At 32.3% G+C, this 16,197-nt stretch overlaps 2 protein-coding genes across 2 annotated transcripts; one reads left to right on the forward strand and one right to left on the reverse strand.

Moving 5' to 3' along the window:
* Positions 1-1,000: 1,000 nt before the first annotated feature.
* On the forward strand, positions 1,001-7,875 carry LOC126739012 (prostatic spermine-binding protein-like). Its single transcript, XM_050444537.1, has 5 exons — positions 1,001-1,123; positions 1,185-1,305; positions 5,857-6,328; positions 7,477-7,597; positions 7,652-7,875. The coding sequence occupies exons 3-5, from the start codon at positions 6,068-6,070 to the stop codon at positions 7,786-7,788; spliced, it is 519 nt and encodes a 172-aa protein (XP_050300494.1). The 5' UTR covers positions 1,001-1,123; positions 1,185-1,305; positions 5,857-6,067; the 3' UTR covers positions 7,789-7,875.
* A 3,551-nt stretch (positions 7,876-11,426) lies between these two features.
* On the reverse strand, positions 11,427-12,892 carry LOC126738452 (U3 small nucleolar RNA-interacting protein 2). The gene has a single exon (XM_050443806.1). The coding sequence runs from the start codon at positions 12,816-12,818 to the stop codon at positions 11,457-11,459; it is 1,362 nt and encodes a 453-aa protein (XP_050299763.1). The 5' UTR covers positions 12,819-12,892; the 3' UTR covers positions 11,427-11,456.
* Between the last annotated feature and the right edge of the window lie 3,305 nt (positions 12,893-16,197).

The raw sequence follows: 16,197 nt of genomic DNA on the forward strand, positions 1-16,197 counted from the left end.
TAAAATGGCCCTTTCAGTTTAAAAATTCATAGGGTAATGTGGCAGGATGGATAGAGAAGCTACAGGAGCTTTACTTTGACAGTAAACACCGAGCAGGGAGACTCCATGAAAATACAGAGGCTCTATCGAGAAGATCCTGTCCAGAGGACTGCAAACATCAGCGGCCAGAGGTGAAAGACTTTACTTGCGGTAAAATGGTTGATTACGACGGCAGAGGAAAGAAGAAAAATCGTTGTACCTGAATTTCGGAGTTAGCGGTTAACTTAAACGAGCTGGAAAAAGTGAGGAAAACTTTTTATTGGGTTAATAGCAAGGCAGACGTAAGGGACTGGTGCCAGAAATGTGTTATACGTAGAGAAAGCAGAAGGCTTTAATGCGTCAATTTCATGTGTGAAGTCGCTTTGAAAGGATTACTATGTTGACCTTGCCAGTCCGTTTCCTGGAGAATCTTATGCCGCTATCGACATCCACCATCTTTGGGATCATTTCAGAACGAAATGATCAGTGAAAGAGGCAGTGAATCGATATTGGTAACGCCACAAATCTTAGCTATTCATCGTCAATCCGGAAGCCGGTATACCGCACGATATCTCTAAAGACGCGTGGAAGGTTAGCGACTCTTCCGGAACCAAGATTCGCCGAGTATATAAGAAGTCGGATTGGACATTCGATTAATTCATAGCTTATTATTCTAATACCCGAAAGAGTCAGAACAGCGTGATCTGTGAAGTGCAGCAAAACATGTTTATTGCTCCAGCTGAGTATACTCTGGCACATTGTGTGGTTAGGAATTTACTATATTTAGAGAAATAGCTGAGGTTTTTGAGGGCAGCCAATAATACATAACCATCAAAAGTAAAGACTATGCCGCTTCAGTTGCACTGATCAATATTTGTCTGGTGTAATCGAGCCCTAATACAAGTAAAATTTATTTTATTCCGCTAATGATCCGTAGTAAATTATATAATTGTAGATCCGACCTTAGTGAAAATGACATTTTTGACAGATGACATAATTTTTGCAATACAGATGATTGATATTCAACCATCATTACCCACATTGTTGATTTTTGTTTGGTATCGTGCACAGTTTGACGCTTTTTGTGGTTTTTTCATGAAATGGAGTAAGTAAAAGCCAACCTTTAAAAAATTCTATTGTTTTTTACATTATGCAACCATTCGTAGAGCTGAATCTCCACCGAAAATAGACAACAGATTGTATTTACGTTTACCTGTGAAAATATTAGACCAGCACCAAATTTTGGAACTTCATCCTAAAATTATCAGAGTTTATTTGCCCAGGCAGGTAAGTGGTAGTATAATTTACATTTATATAGTATACGTAGTTTATAGTCGTACTTTATTTTATTTATTTGTCACACGGTTTAGATCTTTTATTTGGCACCTAACTGATGTTAATAATAAGTACATTAATTTTTATAACAATTTACAATAAAATTTAGTCTTTACTTGACATTAAATAACACAATATTAAAAATTAATTAAAAAAAGTAAAAATTGTTGAAATTCTGCAGTTTAGCAACTTTTGTGAAAATCGACTTATTTCAGTCAATTTTCTTGTTAAAATGGCTCATTTTAACAAAAAAAAAATTTAAAAATATTCCTTGTAAATGAAAACTGATAAAAGATATGTTGAACCAGTATTTTGATTATCATTATGGTCATTAGTCAAAGTTTGAAGCCAAAAGACACAAGTAGATTTGATATTACAGCATATTAACATAGAATAACCAGACAAATTCTCTTGTTAGCCTATGATATTACCTAGCTATAATTATTGCAAAATTTTAACTTTATAACATTGTTCTACACAGTGAGAGTCTCCACCAAGTAAACTTTAAAATGACTCAAAAAACTGTGTCAGTTGAAATTCATAATGAGCTCTTTATGCAATAAAGTCATTTTTGATTTGATATGATGAGAGGCCAGCAAATGATTCGCAAACACTGATTTGGTATCACTGACATTGGTATTTTTAATTTTTCAAAAAGAGCTATGTGTTCTTTAATATGTGTAGAGATTTTTCTTCCAGACTGGCCAATGTATACTGCTCCAATTTTCCCATTTCCCAAGACCAGTGGTTTCCTTTGTTAACTCCCCATGCTATAATCTTTCCTCTTGGTTGAATAATGTTCTCAGGGAGGTGACCAACTTTAAAAGTATTTATTCGACTAAGAATTCTGTTGATCTAACCAACAGTTTGAAAAATCTTAGTATCCCTCATGGTTCTAAACTTATTTCCTTAGATGTAAAAAATCTTTTTCCCAGCATCCCTCCCAAAGATTGTTTAAAGTTAGTGAGAACTCTCCTATTAAAAACATCTCTTAGTCGTATAGTCATTGAGGGTCTTTTAGACTTACTCGATATAGTGATCAACCAACATTTTTTCCAGTTTGACAATAAAATTTTCAGGCAGGTCTCAGGTTTGGCTATGGGTTCTTGTCTTTCCCCTCTGCTAAGCGAGATTTTCATGAGTCATCTAGAAAGAGAAATAGTTGAGGGTAGGTTTAGAGATTGCCTCACAATATATAAGAGGTATGTGGATGACATTTTTATAATCTGGAATGGCAGGGAGGAAGACCTACCAAATTTTCTTACTTTTGTAAATTCCTTACACCCTAACATTTCATTCACAATCGAAGAAGAACAAGATAGTTGTTTGTCTTTTCTTGACCTTCTAGTTAAGAAATGCAACAATAAACTTATTTTTGAAATATATCGTGAGCCCACTACTACCGATAATGTAATTCAGTACTCTTCAAATTCTCCCTACTCATATAAATTTGCCTCCTTTAATTCATTTTTCTAAAGATTGTTTAATATCCCCTTGTCAAAAGAAGCTTTCTCTAAAGAGTTGAATATTATAAAACATATTGCTCTCAACAACGGATTCCCCCTTCATTTAATAGACAAAATTTATTACAAATTTTTAAATAAATATAAATTGACCTACAATATTGTTCATAATAACGACTCAATAAGTTCCTTTCGATCCTTGACCTTTTTTGGTTCTATCTCCATAAATTTAGTAGGATTCTTTAAATCCCTAAATGTAAAAATCGCGTCTAAATCGGGAATTTACTCTTTAAAATTTGACGATTGCAATGCAGTATACATTGGCCAGTCTGGAAGAAAAATCTCTACACGCATTAAAGAACACATAGCACTTTTTGAAAAATTTAAAAATACCAATGACAGTGATACCAAATCAGCATTTGCGAATCATTTGCTGGCCTCTCATAATTTTTCTCGGGGGGTGGGAGCAGAAATGCTTCATGAATGCCCTAAAGGTAAGAAGCTTGACCTTCTGGAGAAAATGGATTTTACAAAAGCTAAAAAGAGTCCCATTCTCATGTGTGTGAATGACGTATTTACTTTTGAACCTAATTTAATTTTTAACAATTTAATTTAGCTCTGTATCGTTTAACATTTTCCTTGTAGTCACTTTCTTCAATTTACATTGGCTAACGTGTTAAGTTGTTTTAGCAGTAGGTCCGTATAGCCGATAGGTTTTACACTTATACTTATAACCTTGTTGTACCGGATTCGATTTTCGTTGAGTCTATGTTGTTGCGTTCCACTTTTTACTTTTTATTTTTTGCTTTGAACAATTATAACCTTAAAATTATTGTTTATTTATGTACTGTGAAGTGTGTGGATGGCTTCTAAAGGTTTTTTATTGTTTTATGTAAGTTTTTAGTTTTGTTTAAGTAGTATTTTTATTTTAGGCCTGATGATGCTCTAACTAGAGCGAAACACGTGTAGCCCGTTTAATTACATGTTGTGAGACCATGACTTTGTGTTTTTCTTCAATTTTGTATGTTGGTCTCTTAGAGAATAATGGATGAGATTTTTGGAGATATAAAATATGAAAAAAAAAACTGAAAAATACAATATGTGCTTAAGCTATATGACCTATACATCTAACTTAAATAAGAGGAGAGACAATTTCCCTAATAAAAATACCTACTTGTCTAAGAGAACAGTTATGTATATCGCACAAAGCAGAGATGCTGTTAAAACTTGTGGTCATAACAAAAATTGGTGACTTCTTAGCAATGTTAGTTCTCGAATGAGGACAATAAAATGTTTCACTAAGCCGTGAGTTACATCTTGGTACTCTAGTTTAACATTGATAAAAGATGGGGCGAATCAATAAGATTATGAGTAAGCTTATATACAAAGTTATTAGAAATAAGCATCCTTCTAAAATTAAGAGAATCAATATTAAACTGAGACAGTAAAAGATCATTATCAAATCCTCTTTGAGGATAGACACCAGTTTCCTTCAAATGCAAAAATTTGAGGAATTTTCTTTGAACATTCTCTAGTCTTGATCGAACTAGTGAGTAAAACAGTGTTTTAAGAGATGTAATATTAGTGAATTGTTTACAGTTTCTCATTATGAAACCAGAAACTCTATTTGCGGATGAAAGGACTGACTGAGTGTGGGGAATAAATGTCAGTTGGGTATCAAATGTAATCCCCAAATCATGTATATTTTCCGAATGCTCTTCAGAACTGATACTGCATACGTAATTTAATGGTTTGCGTTTCCGAGTGAATGTCACTACTTTACATTTAGATATATTTATATAAGTTTATTCTTTATACACCAGGTGTGTAAAATATTAAGTTGATGTTGGAGAAATACACAGTCGTCAATACTATTGATTCTGCTATATATTTTTAAATCGTCGGCAACGTAAGGCCCCAAATTCGATCCTTGAGGCACCCCAGATGAAGCCAAATACAACTCAGAATTGAATCCGTTATAAGAAACAAATTGTTGCCTTGAAGTAAGATATGATCTAAAAAAAGAGACAAGTGATGGACTAATTTATTTGGGTACAACTAAGTACAACTAAAATAATGTAACACATTACAATATTTGTTAACCTTATTTGAGATTCAGTTTACTGAGCTGTAAATAAAGCAAGGAACATGTTTTGCAATATGTCACATGCAAGAGGGATCTATTACGTGTTTGGTATGATGGTACATGGATTTTAAAGGTGGCTAAACACTCTGGGCTATCTATATAGTTACTTAACACTTTGTATGCAAAACAAACATCATAATACTCCCTTTTAGCAGATAATAGACTTAGGTTTAGGTATGACATAGTAAGTTCACTATTCAATATTATCCCAGACTTAGGGCATGTATAAAAATTAAAAAAATTAAATAAATTTAAAAATAAAATAAATTTATTTTGAATTGTGTCAATTCTGTCAGTATGAATTTGAAAATAGGGCCACCAAATAATGTTAGAAAATTCAAGTAAAGACCTCACATAAAGCAAATACATTTTTAAAATCCTTGCATGACCTTTTGATAGAGCCTAACAATTGGTTGGCTCTATTGGGAATCTAGATACATACCCAGGTCTTTAATTACACTGACCTACAAGAATTACATTGTTAATTGAATACGCAACTGGTATTTTATTGGAGTTTAATGGCATATCATTTGCCTGGCACCACAAAAAAAAACAAAACATATGTATAATAAAATATATGTATATATTTTGCATGAAGGTGACCAGACAATAAAAGAAAAATGTTGAAACATTTAATGGAATTTAAAAAAAAACATCTAATATGTGCAAAACTCAATTGCTAACAGAACAATTTGAAAATTGTCATAAAAAAACAATTGTGCAATTTTTAAAAGCCTGCAATCTTTATACCAAAATTACTTGTAAAAATTCTCTAGTCTATCAATTTAAATGCAATCTTAGATTGATTCAAAATCAGTTACATATATTTTAAAAGTCTTTGTTAATATTCTAGGCTTGAAAAACTCATTTATTAGATTAATTTTTTTTTTTCAGAAAACCCGCCGTTGGTGCACAGTTGAATTTGCAACCAAATCTGATAAAGACGAAGCACGCCGAACACTAAAAAAACTTAAAATAAATAATAAGAAAATTAAGATATCTAATTTTAAAGTCAAAGAAGCTGGGAGCCAAAAACCTGTAAAGGATTTAAAAGAATTATTATAACTTTATCAATATTCAATAGTTTGTAATATAATTCTTAACTATGAGGGACTTTATCGGAAATCCCTTCGAAACGGAATTCGAGAATGATGCTGAGGAAGATGAACTGGAAATGATTGATGGGAACAGACTACTTGAAACAATTCCAAACCTATTTGGCCCAAGTCCTAATGATTCTTTTGAAAGTGAAGGTGATAATTTTAATCAAACAGATAATGATGATGATGATGATGATCAGCTTGATGAGCATGATGAATATCTCCCTGATGAAGATGATATCGAGGAAGACCATTATGACTTTGATGTAAGTTTTAGATTTAATGGTTTAAATATGACTGATTTTTTTATCAATTTCACTTTATCAGCCTTCAACACCAACTTTCTATTATTGGTCTAATAAACCAGTCTAATGTTCCAGAGGAATTTAATTTTATTGATTAGTACTTACGCATTATCTTATTAAATGATGAAAATGTCCGCCGTTTACCTCCATACAATAGTACAGTAACTGTTCAAAGTGTTCCCGAACATTGTGAAGAATATTGGGTGTTATTTGTTGGCATTCATGAATGATGCGGTTCCGTAAATCTTCTAACGATTCAGGTCGGGTGTATAAATTTTCGATTTCAGAAGTCCCCACAAAAAGACTGATAGGAAGTTGCATTTAGTTAAAAATTTAAGATAGTTGCATTACATCTGAGATTTTTCTTGTACTTCTTTAAGAATTTCGTTCAAATTTACAAAAGGAAGTAATCCTCACCTACAATGAGACAAAGTTTCAATTAACTTCGGATAGATGCATGCACTTTAAAATATTTGTTTTATTATTCTGATAAACTTGAATCTTATAAATCCTAATACCATGAAAATGATAATCTTGTGTTTACTTAACAAATTTAGTTACACTTTTATTTGTTTTAATTTTTTTTCTATTTTTTACTTTACGACTTTGTTTTCCTTCTATCTACAGTGTCTCCACATTAATAGGTACAGTACAACCATCTATAAAAATCAAAATATAGATAATTTTATGGGGAGGGTTTGGGTTGAGGGTTTGTAATTAGCAAGGGGTATCGTGGCCATATGCATTAGCAGTCCAGGTATATTTATTAAGTTCGTGGTTCATGTATTTTGTGGGATGTTTGATGTAATGTCAAAACATTAAATTCTACAGCAGCTCTCACCTGGTGAAAAAATTGATGGTTTTATTGTAATGATTTTTGATTAGCACTTAACTTGGCATTACCGGCTGTGGTTCTTCCTGCGTTGTATGACGTAAGACGATTGCTCGTTTGTACAGAGAATAGATAGTTGTTAGCATCACTACTTGAGTGAGCTATTGAGTAATTTGGTTAAAAATTAAATTATTTAATCCAAATATAGCCTCCATTCTATTTATTACGACAATACTATTGCGATTTTCTAATTTCTTCAGTTCATGTTTTTTTATAGGAAAATAGCGATCCAGATTTTGATTATGAAGAAACCGTAGACTTGGACAGTGATTTAAGTTACATGGTCGAATCGGATATCGACAGTGAAAATTCGGACTATTTCACGTTTCCAGATACAGGCAAGTTTGGATTAAAGTATCTAGTGATATTTTATTGGAAGATTTTTTTTGTAGATTTGAATCCAGAAGCACGTCTGATACCACTTCATTTTAAGCCAATATGTGAACAAGCCTCGACCTCTGACAATCCAGAAACAAATACGTTACATAATATAATTGAAGAAAGTGAACAAGAGTTTAGAAACGAGTAGTATTTTTTTGGTAGTTATATAACATGAAACAAATACATTCTATGTACAGCCTTGTTTAAAAATAAACGTAATTTAATTTTGTTGCCATTTCTTGGATTTAATAGTTTAAATTTCTGTTTTGATTATGAGGTAATCACGCTTGGTTATTATTATTTTTTTAAGATATAGATATGTATCCTGCAGTTGTAATTATAAAGTTTTGATGCTGATCCTGAATAATTTTGATCAACAAACAATCAAGAATTATTTAATGAATACTGATTACATTCGCAATGTATTTTGTAAATTAAATAAAATTCCACCAAAACTACTAGGCCCGTGAACTTTTTTTTTTGAATAAAAAATAACACTAAGTAGTGTGTCTTGGGAATTTTCGTTAACGAAGAAGTAACTGAATCTTGTGTTTTATTGTTTTATATATAGAAGGTAAAAATATCTAAATGAGGAGCCTACCACATGTCAAGATGTTTTGCATGCCCACTCAGTTTTGCACAATTGCTTTATAAATTTTGAAATACAAATTATGACAAAAGTAATAAATTTTGGATTTTCGGACCATCTGGGTTTGGAACTGTCTTTACAGCAAACAAGCGAAATAAATATCGTAACAATATATATACGGTATTTTCGTGACCTATTAGGCGCAGAAACGTGGATAAACGTGACGACCACAAACACCAATTAGGTTTTGCTTATTTTATCAACACAAAAAAACTTCAAGTCAGGGTCTCTAACTATCAAAGTTGGTTAACACAAAAGTTTATTCTCATATTGCTTTCCTCGAAAAAGTAAAAGGATCAAAAAACTATGCGGGTTAATGGCGATAATATAGAGTTCAGGAAGCTAGAAAATTTCAAATCTCCAAATCCGAATAAAGAAAGTGAAGGAAAGAAGTTTTCATCAAGAAATCCAGGTATGTGGCTTCGAATATTATAGATTAATTTACTAAGAAAAACGCCTCTCCAGGCCCTTCTATAGAATATAGGAGAGATAATAAAGTAGGAAAGTATCTAAAAAAACTCCAGATTTGAACTAGGTACCAGGTATCTTTGGTTATTCAGCAGAACCATTCACATCAATGATAAAGAATTTATAAGTGTCACTTTCCATCCAAAGTGATCCTCAAATTTAAAAAAAGTGAAAAAACAAAATGTAAAATTATAGAGCGGTTGCAGTCCCTTCAATATTTTATAAGGCTTCAGGAAACCAACCTATAAGCACAGATCTAAGAACAGCGTATATATTTGCGTAGCGTATATTTATCTGTGCTATAAGCAAATGTTAAATTAGGTCTAATCAGCATAGGTTAAAAAAAGAATAGTCTACTCTTTAGATGCTGGAAAATCAACCTTTGGACTCTATTTTGATTCAACAGAGGTATTCGATGTGATGTATCATAACATTTTTATTGTAAACTTTAAAAGTTTTGATTTCACAGGTTTGTGCTTGTTGGATTCTTCTCAATAAACCGTTTTCAAAAACTACATACAACTTACACTAGAGCAGTATTTCTCAGTCAGAACCAATTCAAAATAATATCGACACACTTCAAGGCTCAATCTTCGCGTATCTATTAGATCTCTCTAGATCAGTTTACTGATGATGCCTCGGCAGTGGTAGTTCGCAAAAATCATGCTACTGCCCTCAACATAGTTAACTGTTGTACGCTGTTATTTATTTTTCTGTTATCGGAAAATTCAAATGAAATAAAAACACGTTTTTATGGTAAGAAGTTAGTATAATAATTCCTTCTTACACTGAATTGTATATTGTAGCGTATATTTATCTGTGCTATAAGCAAATGTTAAATTAGGTCTAGTTAGCATGGGTTAAAAAAAATAGTCTACTCTTTAGATGCTGGAAAATCAACCTTTGGACTCTACTTTGATCCAACAGAGGTATTCGATGTGATGTATCATAACATTTTTATTGTAAACTTTAAAAGTTTTGATATCACAGGTTTGTGCTTAAGTTGGATTCTGCTTAATAAACCGTTTTTCACACAACTTACACTAGAGCAGTCAGAACCAATTCAAAATAATATCGACACACTTCAAGGTTCAATCTTCGGGTATCTATTAGATCTCTCTAGATCAGTTTACTGATGATACCTCGACAGTGGTACTTCGCAAAAATGCTACCGCCCTCAACATGGTTAACTCGGTATCAGTTGTACATTGTTATTTGCGTTTTATTAATGCGTTAACAGTTTTATATCTAACGCAAAAAAAAAGTTTAAACAAGCAGTAACATTATTCTTCATCAAACATTCTTTTTATTCCATAAACAAATACTTTAAACATAGAACATAACTGCTGATACTGTTGCGGAAAATGTGAATGTTACTAGTTAGGTATAGCAATTTACATTTTTAACCTTTTATACTTTTTACATAATTTTCACATTCTTGCTATATCTAACTAATAAGGTAATACATAATGTATAGTAAGTACGTAAAATCAAAATATAGTTGTCCCTTGCCCATACTATAAGGTTTAAATATTAATAATTTAAATCGTTTTTGCGGTAACTAAAATAATATCTAGTATTTTGGTATAAGTAAAAGAAAAATTATGGAATTTTTCCTAACAAGACCTAGTTTTTCTTAACTTGAAATTTCAATGTTTGTGGGAATAATTTGTAAGTTTCTTTTTAATTAATCAATTTTTTTACAAATGATGTTTTCATATGCAATATTTAAACTTTTCGCGACCACCCAACAAAAATCATGTGATACTAAATGCTAAAAATTCTAAAATTTACTTTTGACCATAAGCCTAATTTAGCTGAATTCATTTTTATAAAACCTATTAAAATCTTTAGAAAAAAACAATACACTGTATTTTTTAATTAAAATATTTACCTTTTAATGAGATGTTTCATTTAAACTTATGCCTTATATCAATTTTTTTAAATGTTCACAATTAAAGCTGTAAACCTAGCAGGACTGTTTTCAATATATAATAAATAGTTGGGTGGTTGTCTTTGCGGCTTTTGTGTAAGGTATCTAAGGTCTGCACTTGGGAAGCACCCTCTAGACTGACTAGACCCAGAACTAAATACAATAGCAACAAAAGACCTAGACAGGATAGTGAAGTGTTGGGCTGGGTAGAATAATTAAACAATGAATCTGTTATAGGCTAAGGTGCACTTAAGAGGAAAGCTGGATAAGGCCAGGAAAGAAAAGTTGTTTAATAAGCCTTTGCACTATCTATCGTAAATTTATCCTATTAACAATTACCTATATGGGTGAATACCTAATAATAAAGTTGTGCCCCTGGAGGCTTAAATACATGCAATTGAGAAATTTGTAATCTTCAATAGCTGGGTCATCAATTCTTAGCAATACCCAATTACTTTAATACTTTATACTAAATTTAAATTTCTAGCAATTACAATTCACACTACAATTCTAATCTATTTTATTTCCTTTTACCATATATAATATACCTGATTTGGACATGAAACTCAAAGGTACTTCTCTCCCCTGAATGATAATAAATCCTTGATCTATAAATATTTTTTGGAACAATCTTAATTCTTTGATACATACCTTTACCTCATGTATACTTTACTAAAACTATTATATAGTGGGTCATTTTTTTGAATAATTATTTTTTATATCATAAACAAAGCAATTTAATAGAAAATACTTTATTTAATAATAATCAGCTATCTATTACAAAAGGAATAACCAATATGCAATTCTTGGCAGTTTTAACAGTGTTCCATCTCCCCAACCTGTAATCCCTACTAACACATACCAAAATCTTACTTCCATCTGCAGTAAATTGTAAACAATTCACCAAACCATGTACAGGAATCTTTAACAATAAAGAAGACATTTTAAAATTATCTTCCAATTTCCACAGCCTGACAAACCCATCATATGAACCTGTTGCCACCAGGTCTGTATTCATTAGGGCTGCAACTGCAGTTATCCATCTTGGCTGTTCATTAGCATCCTCTTTGCCATGGGCATGTTCTATGGTTTGAAGTGGCTTTTTCCTGTTTATACTCCATATACATATCTGTCCGTCATCACCACCCGATATGAAGTGTTCCTCATTAATAAGTCTTACATTATCAATATTTCCTGTATGTCCATTATAAATTAGTTGAGTCTCTTCTGTGATTTTCCATATTCTTAAGTCATGACCGCCAGAAGTAACCACTCTGTCTCTAAACAATGTGTCCACTGAGGCAACAATATCTTGATGGCCAAACAGTGTTTCTACATATGCCATTTCATCCAAGCTCCATACTTTTACTGTTTTGTCTGCACTACATGAGTATAATGTATGAGAGTCTTTCTTAAATACTAATCCTAATATGGATTTTTTGTGACCAGTAAGGGTTTTTGTGTGTTTTAAATTATTTGGATTCCAAATGTAGATGTCACCTTTTTTGTCACCTACAGCCAAAAAATTATTGTCTGTAGACAATGTTATGCTTAAGATTTCACTTGGATGACCAGATATTTCAGTACTATTGGTTGAAAAAGGAATTAAGCCCACCTTTTTGCCATTTAATAATGAATATTTTGCTACAATTCCATCCTTGCTTCCAGTAAATACATAATCACTATCATTTGAGATACACAGGCAAGTCAAGGTGTTTCTTTGCTGTTTACACTTTAAAATCTTTATTTGGCTAGTGTCCACTTCTCTATACTTGTCAGCAACGACTAATCTTAATTTACCTGTTTCTTTTAGGTAGTCCTCCTTAAGTCGTTTTGAAATGACACTCTGGTGAATTTCCTCTTTTTCCAAGCGAGCCTTTTCTTCCTTTTCGATTTCTTCAAGGTATACTTTGGCTAAGCGTACCTTCTTCTCTTGAGCTGTCTCGTTTTCGTCCTCGGAACCACTAAGATCCAAATTTTGGTCCTGAAGTAGGTCTTCATCTTCACTACTTGTTATTTCGTCGTTTTTTGACGGTTTAGAATCGGCTTTTCGTTTTTTGCCTTTACGATTCGCCGGCTGATTTTTTTTATGTCCGTTCGATTGCTTTCCTCTTATGAAAAACGACATTTGTATTGAAATTTGTTGAAAAATCCCTCACATGCGGGTTCAAAACAACATTTTTCTTGGTGCGTATTTTTTGGAGGTTAGGTTAAATGTCAACATGCTGGCTGTCATTAACTGTCAAATACAACGTGGGATAAACTTTAGTATTTTACAGGAATGAGCAAAATAGCGTAGCGGAATAAATTTCTAAGGTGCGTCTCTATCACTGTTTTTTTGAGTGAGAAATTATTCAATTTGTATCAGTTTTACAATTTCACTTTTTGTACCGTCGTATACAGGTTGGGAAGTCACGCATTACGCGTAGAGGTGCTTAAAATCGTAATCGCAAAATGTTGATTATGCTGCGTATTGTATAGGGAACATTAAAGCATTATTCTAATAAAAATAAAATATAAAGTCTGATAAAAGTTGAAAAATTTATACAGTAGACAAAAATTATTTCTTAAAAAAAACGCTTCTTCTGTGGCTAAGCAGTTAATATATAACAAAAGCCATTTCCCACTTCCGAAAGAGTTTCTCGTGAAAAAAAATTTGGCACATTCAACAATTTTCTCTCACAACTCCTCTAAATTTTTCGGACTACTAAATTAGTGATTGTAAATGGACTCATAAAGATAACCCCAAAAATAAACTTATTTTGGGGCAAGTCTGGAGATCTAGGGAAGCCCTAATCGCCAATACCACTAACAGAACGGTTACAAAAATTATTTGTTAAAAATTCTTTTACCATAACCGCATTATGAGTAGGACAGAAGTCATGTTTGATTTAAATTGACTGGTCTTAGGTCTAAATCTGAGGATTTGAATGACAGAAAAAACTTGATTTTACATTAACTTGAGGTATTTTTGGGTATTTAAAGTACCATTAATAAAAATGACTTCATAAAAGGGTGGCTCAAAATACCAGCTTAAACACTAAATTTTTGAGAATACTGAGTACGAAATTAGAAACTTCTAGGCTCATTTTTCTGAGACCAATATTGAATAACGGAAGGTTTGCGTTTCCCATATAATAAATAAAAAAGAAAACTCATCTGAAAAGAGAATATTTCGTAAACAATTTTCATTTATTATTTCCATCTTTATGTCAAAAAATTCTATTCTTCGCAAATATCTCCTGAGTTTTGAAATATTTGAAACATTTGTACCTACATTTTTTCCAAATACTAGTAACAGTTTTATGGTCCATACCCAGTTCATCTACAATGCATCTACCTGATCGTGTTGAGTTCACTTCTAGGCACTACAAACCATTTCATCTAGCCGTTCTTGCTCCGGATCCTCTCGATAGAATGCTCTTGCATTTTAATATGGCATTTATTACAATCTTAAGGACAAAAGGATCACAAAATTCGAAACATATTTAAAAATTTTTTTTGCAAGAAATCAGTCTATTTTCAAATGTAATTAACAAAAAAACCTACATTGTACTGGCAAATTGCCTCTATAAAACTGTAATAATTTGGACTTTTTCGGAAGGAAACATTTTTAGTTCCTGAGCACGGTAGGTTTTCTTTTCCCACGATGCATACTGCATTATCCAATCTGGATACTGGCGTGAATAGATTAAACTAACCACCGGCTAGCGGTCCTCTCTTACCTTTAGTCGAGGTTTAAAGAAAAGGACGGGTCAAAGAACAATCACGTGTTGAGTGTGTAAAAGTTGACGCAAGTCTCTTTAATCTCTAAAAAGTTTTAAATGGTTTAATGTTTGTACTGTTGTTTGTTATATTATTAGCTGATGATAGGAGGTGTCTACGGAATTATCCATGAGAGGCGGAGTCATTTCCGCACCTTACACCACATTTTTCCTGTCCTAAAACCCTATCGTGTGTATTACGCAACACCGATCAGCTAACTTTACACTGTTACAAAAGAAAAAAGAAAATTTCAAAGACTATGGACTCGCGAATCACCATTTACCTAGCCAACAGGTGGTTTTTCTATGTCATAGTAGATACTCGAAGAGAAATCTCGAATCATCAAGAAGCCGCCTAGTGGCAGAACCCACAAAAAAGCAGTCAGTCAGTTAGACAACCATTAAAAGTCATGTCGATTTTTGTGTTGGCTTGAGTATCTCCGTCATTTAAAATGAGTACAATGAGTTAAATTTGGCTCGTAATTTCATAATGATTTTTAGAGTAGGTCAATTTGAAAACTTTATGCTTTAAAACAATATACAAGCTTTATCAACTAAGGAAAATTACATCTTTCTTTTACGTTTTGGACTAAATCCTTAACGTATATTCACTATTCATACTAAAAGATACCCATTAAACCTGTTTTTTGTGAGGAGAACAAACTTTTAACAGTCAGACATATATTAAAAGAGTTGGGCAATTTATGAAAATGAACCAAAATTATAAGCAAATCATAATTTTTCAACAACATCAGTAAATAGTAAAAATTTGGAGCACCACATGCTTATTTTAGTTTCAGAGAGACATATCTAGCACACTCGACGGTTGGAGCTTTGGCAGTTGTTACACATGATATTATTCAAGCTTATGATGAAGGTTTAGAGAGCGTTCTAATACTTTTGGACTACTCAAAGGCCTTCGATACGATTAATCACGAACTTCTAATCGCCAAGCTTAAATATTATGGATTCAGTGCTGATGCTCTGGCTCTTATGACAGCATACATTTCAAACAGAACACAGCGAGTTAAAGTGGGTGAAGAGTATTCAGAAGAGTGTAGAGTGTCATCCGGAGTGCCACAGAGGTCAATATTGGGTCCACTTTTATTTATCATCTACACTGCTGACGTCTTAAGATCTCCTCAGTGTTGCAATGTTCAAGCGTTCGCTGACGACACTCAGCTTTATTGTCATTTTAATATTAAAAATCATAACCAAACAATAGAAAACATAAACAGGGATCTGCAATTAATAACAAACATTTCACAAGAATATTCATTAAAACTTAATTCATCAAAGTCTAAGCTTATGTTTTTTGGCCGAAAAAAAAGTAAAAATATATTTTCAGTTGTTAGTAATATAAAAATAAATGGTGAAAAGCTTGAATTCTGTGAAGAAGGACGTAATTTAGGGGTAGTAATAGATACTGAATTAAATTTTGAAAGCCACATTAAAAACCTTATTCAAAAAGCATATATATCATTAAAACAATTATATAATAGTCGTCAAATTTTAAGCGTCGAATTAAAAAGAAAGCTATGTGAAACCCTTGTTTTGTCTCACTTTAATTATGCAGACATAGTTTATGGCCCGTGCCTCAGACATTGTGACAAGTTTCGAATACAAAAAATCCAAAATATGTGTTGCCGTTTAATATTCAATATTGGAAAATATGATAGCATATCTTATAAAATTAATGAAACTAAATGGTTAAATATGACAAATCGAAGGCTATTACATCTT

This window comes from Anthonomus grandis, chromosome 7 (genome assembly GCF_022605725.1).
Source record: "Anthonomus grandis grandis chromosome 7, icAntGran1.3, whole genome shotgun sequence".
Taxonomy (NCBI): domain Eukaryota; kingdom Metazoa; phylum Arthropoda; class Insecta; order Coleoptera; family Curculionidae; genus Anthonomus; species Anthonomus grandis.

What these genes read in the sequence shown, in the direction of transcription:
- LOC126739012 (XM_050444537.1), top strand. Translation starts at nt 6,068, where the DNA reads ATGAGGGACTTTATCGGAAATCCCTTCGAAACGGAATTCGAGAATGAT. An exon ending in AAGACCATTATGACTTTGAT is followed by an intron (nt 6,329 to 7,476) that starts GTAAGTTTTAGA and finishes GTTTTTTTATAG; the next exon opens with GAAAATAGCGATCCAGATTT. An exon ending in TTTCACGTTTCCAGATACAG is followed by an intron (nt 7,598 to 7,651) that starts GCAAGTTTGGAT and finishes TTTTTTTTGTAG; the next exon opens with ATTTGAATCCAGAAGCACGT.
- LOC126738452 (XM_050443806.1), bottom strand. Translation starts at nt 12,818, where the DNA reads ATGTCGTTTTTCATAAGAGGAAAGCAATCGAACGGACATAAAAAAAAT.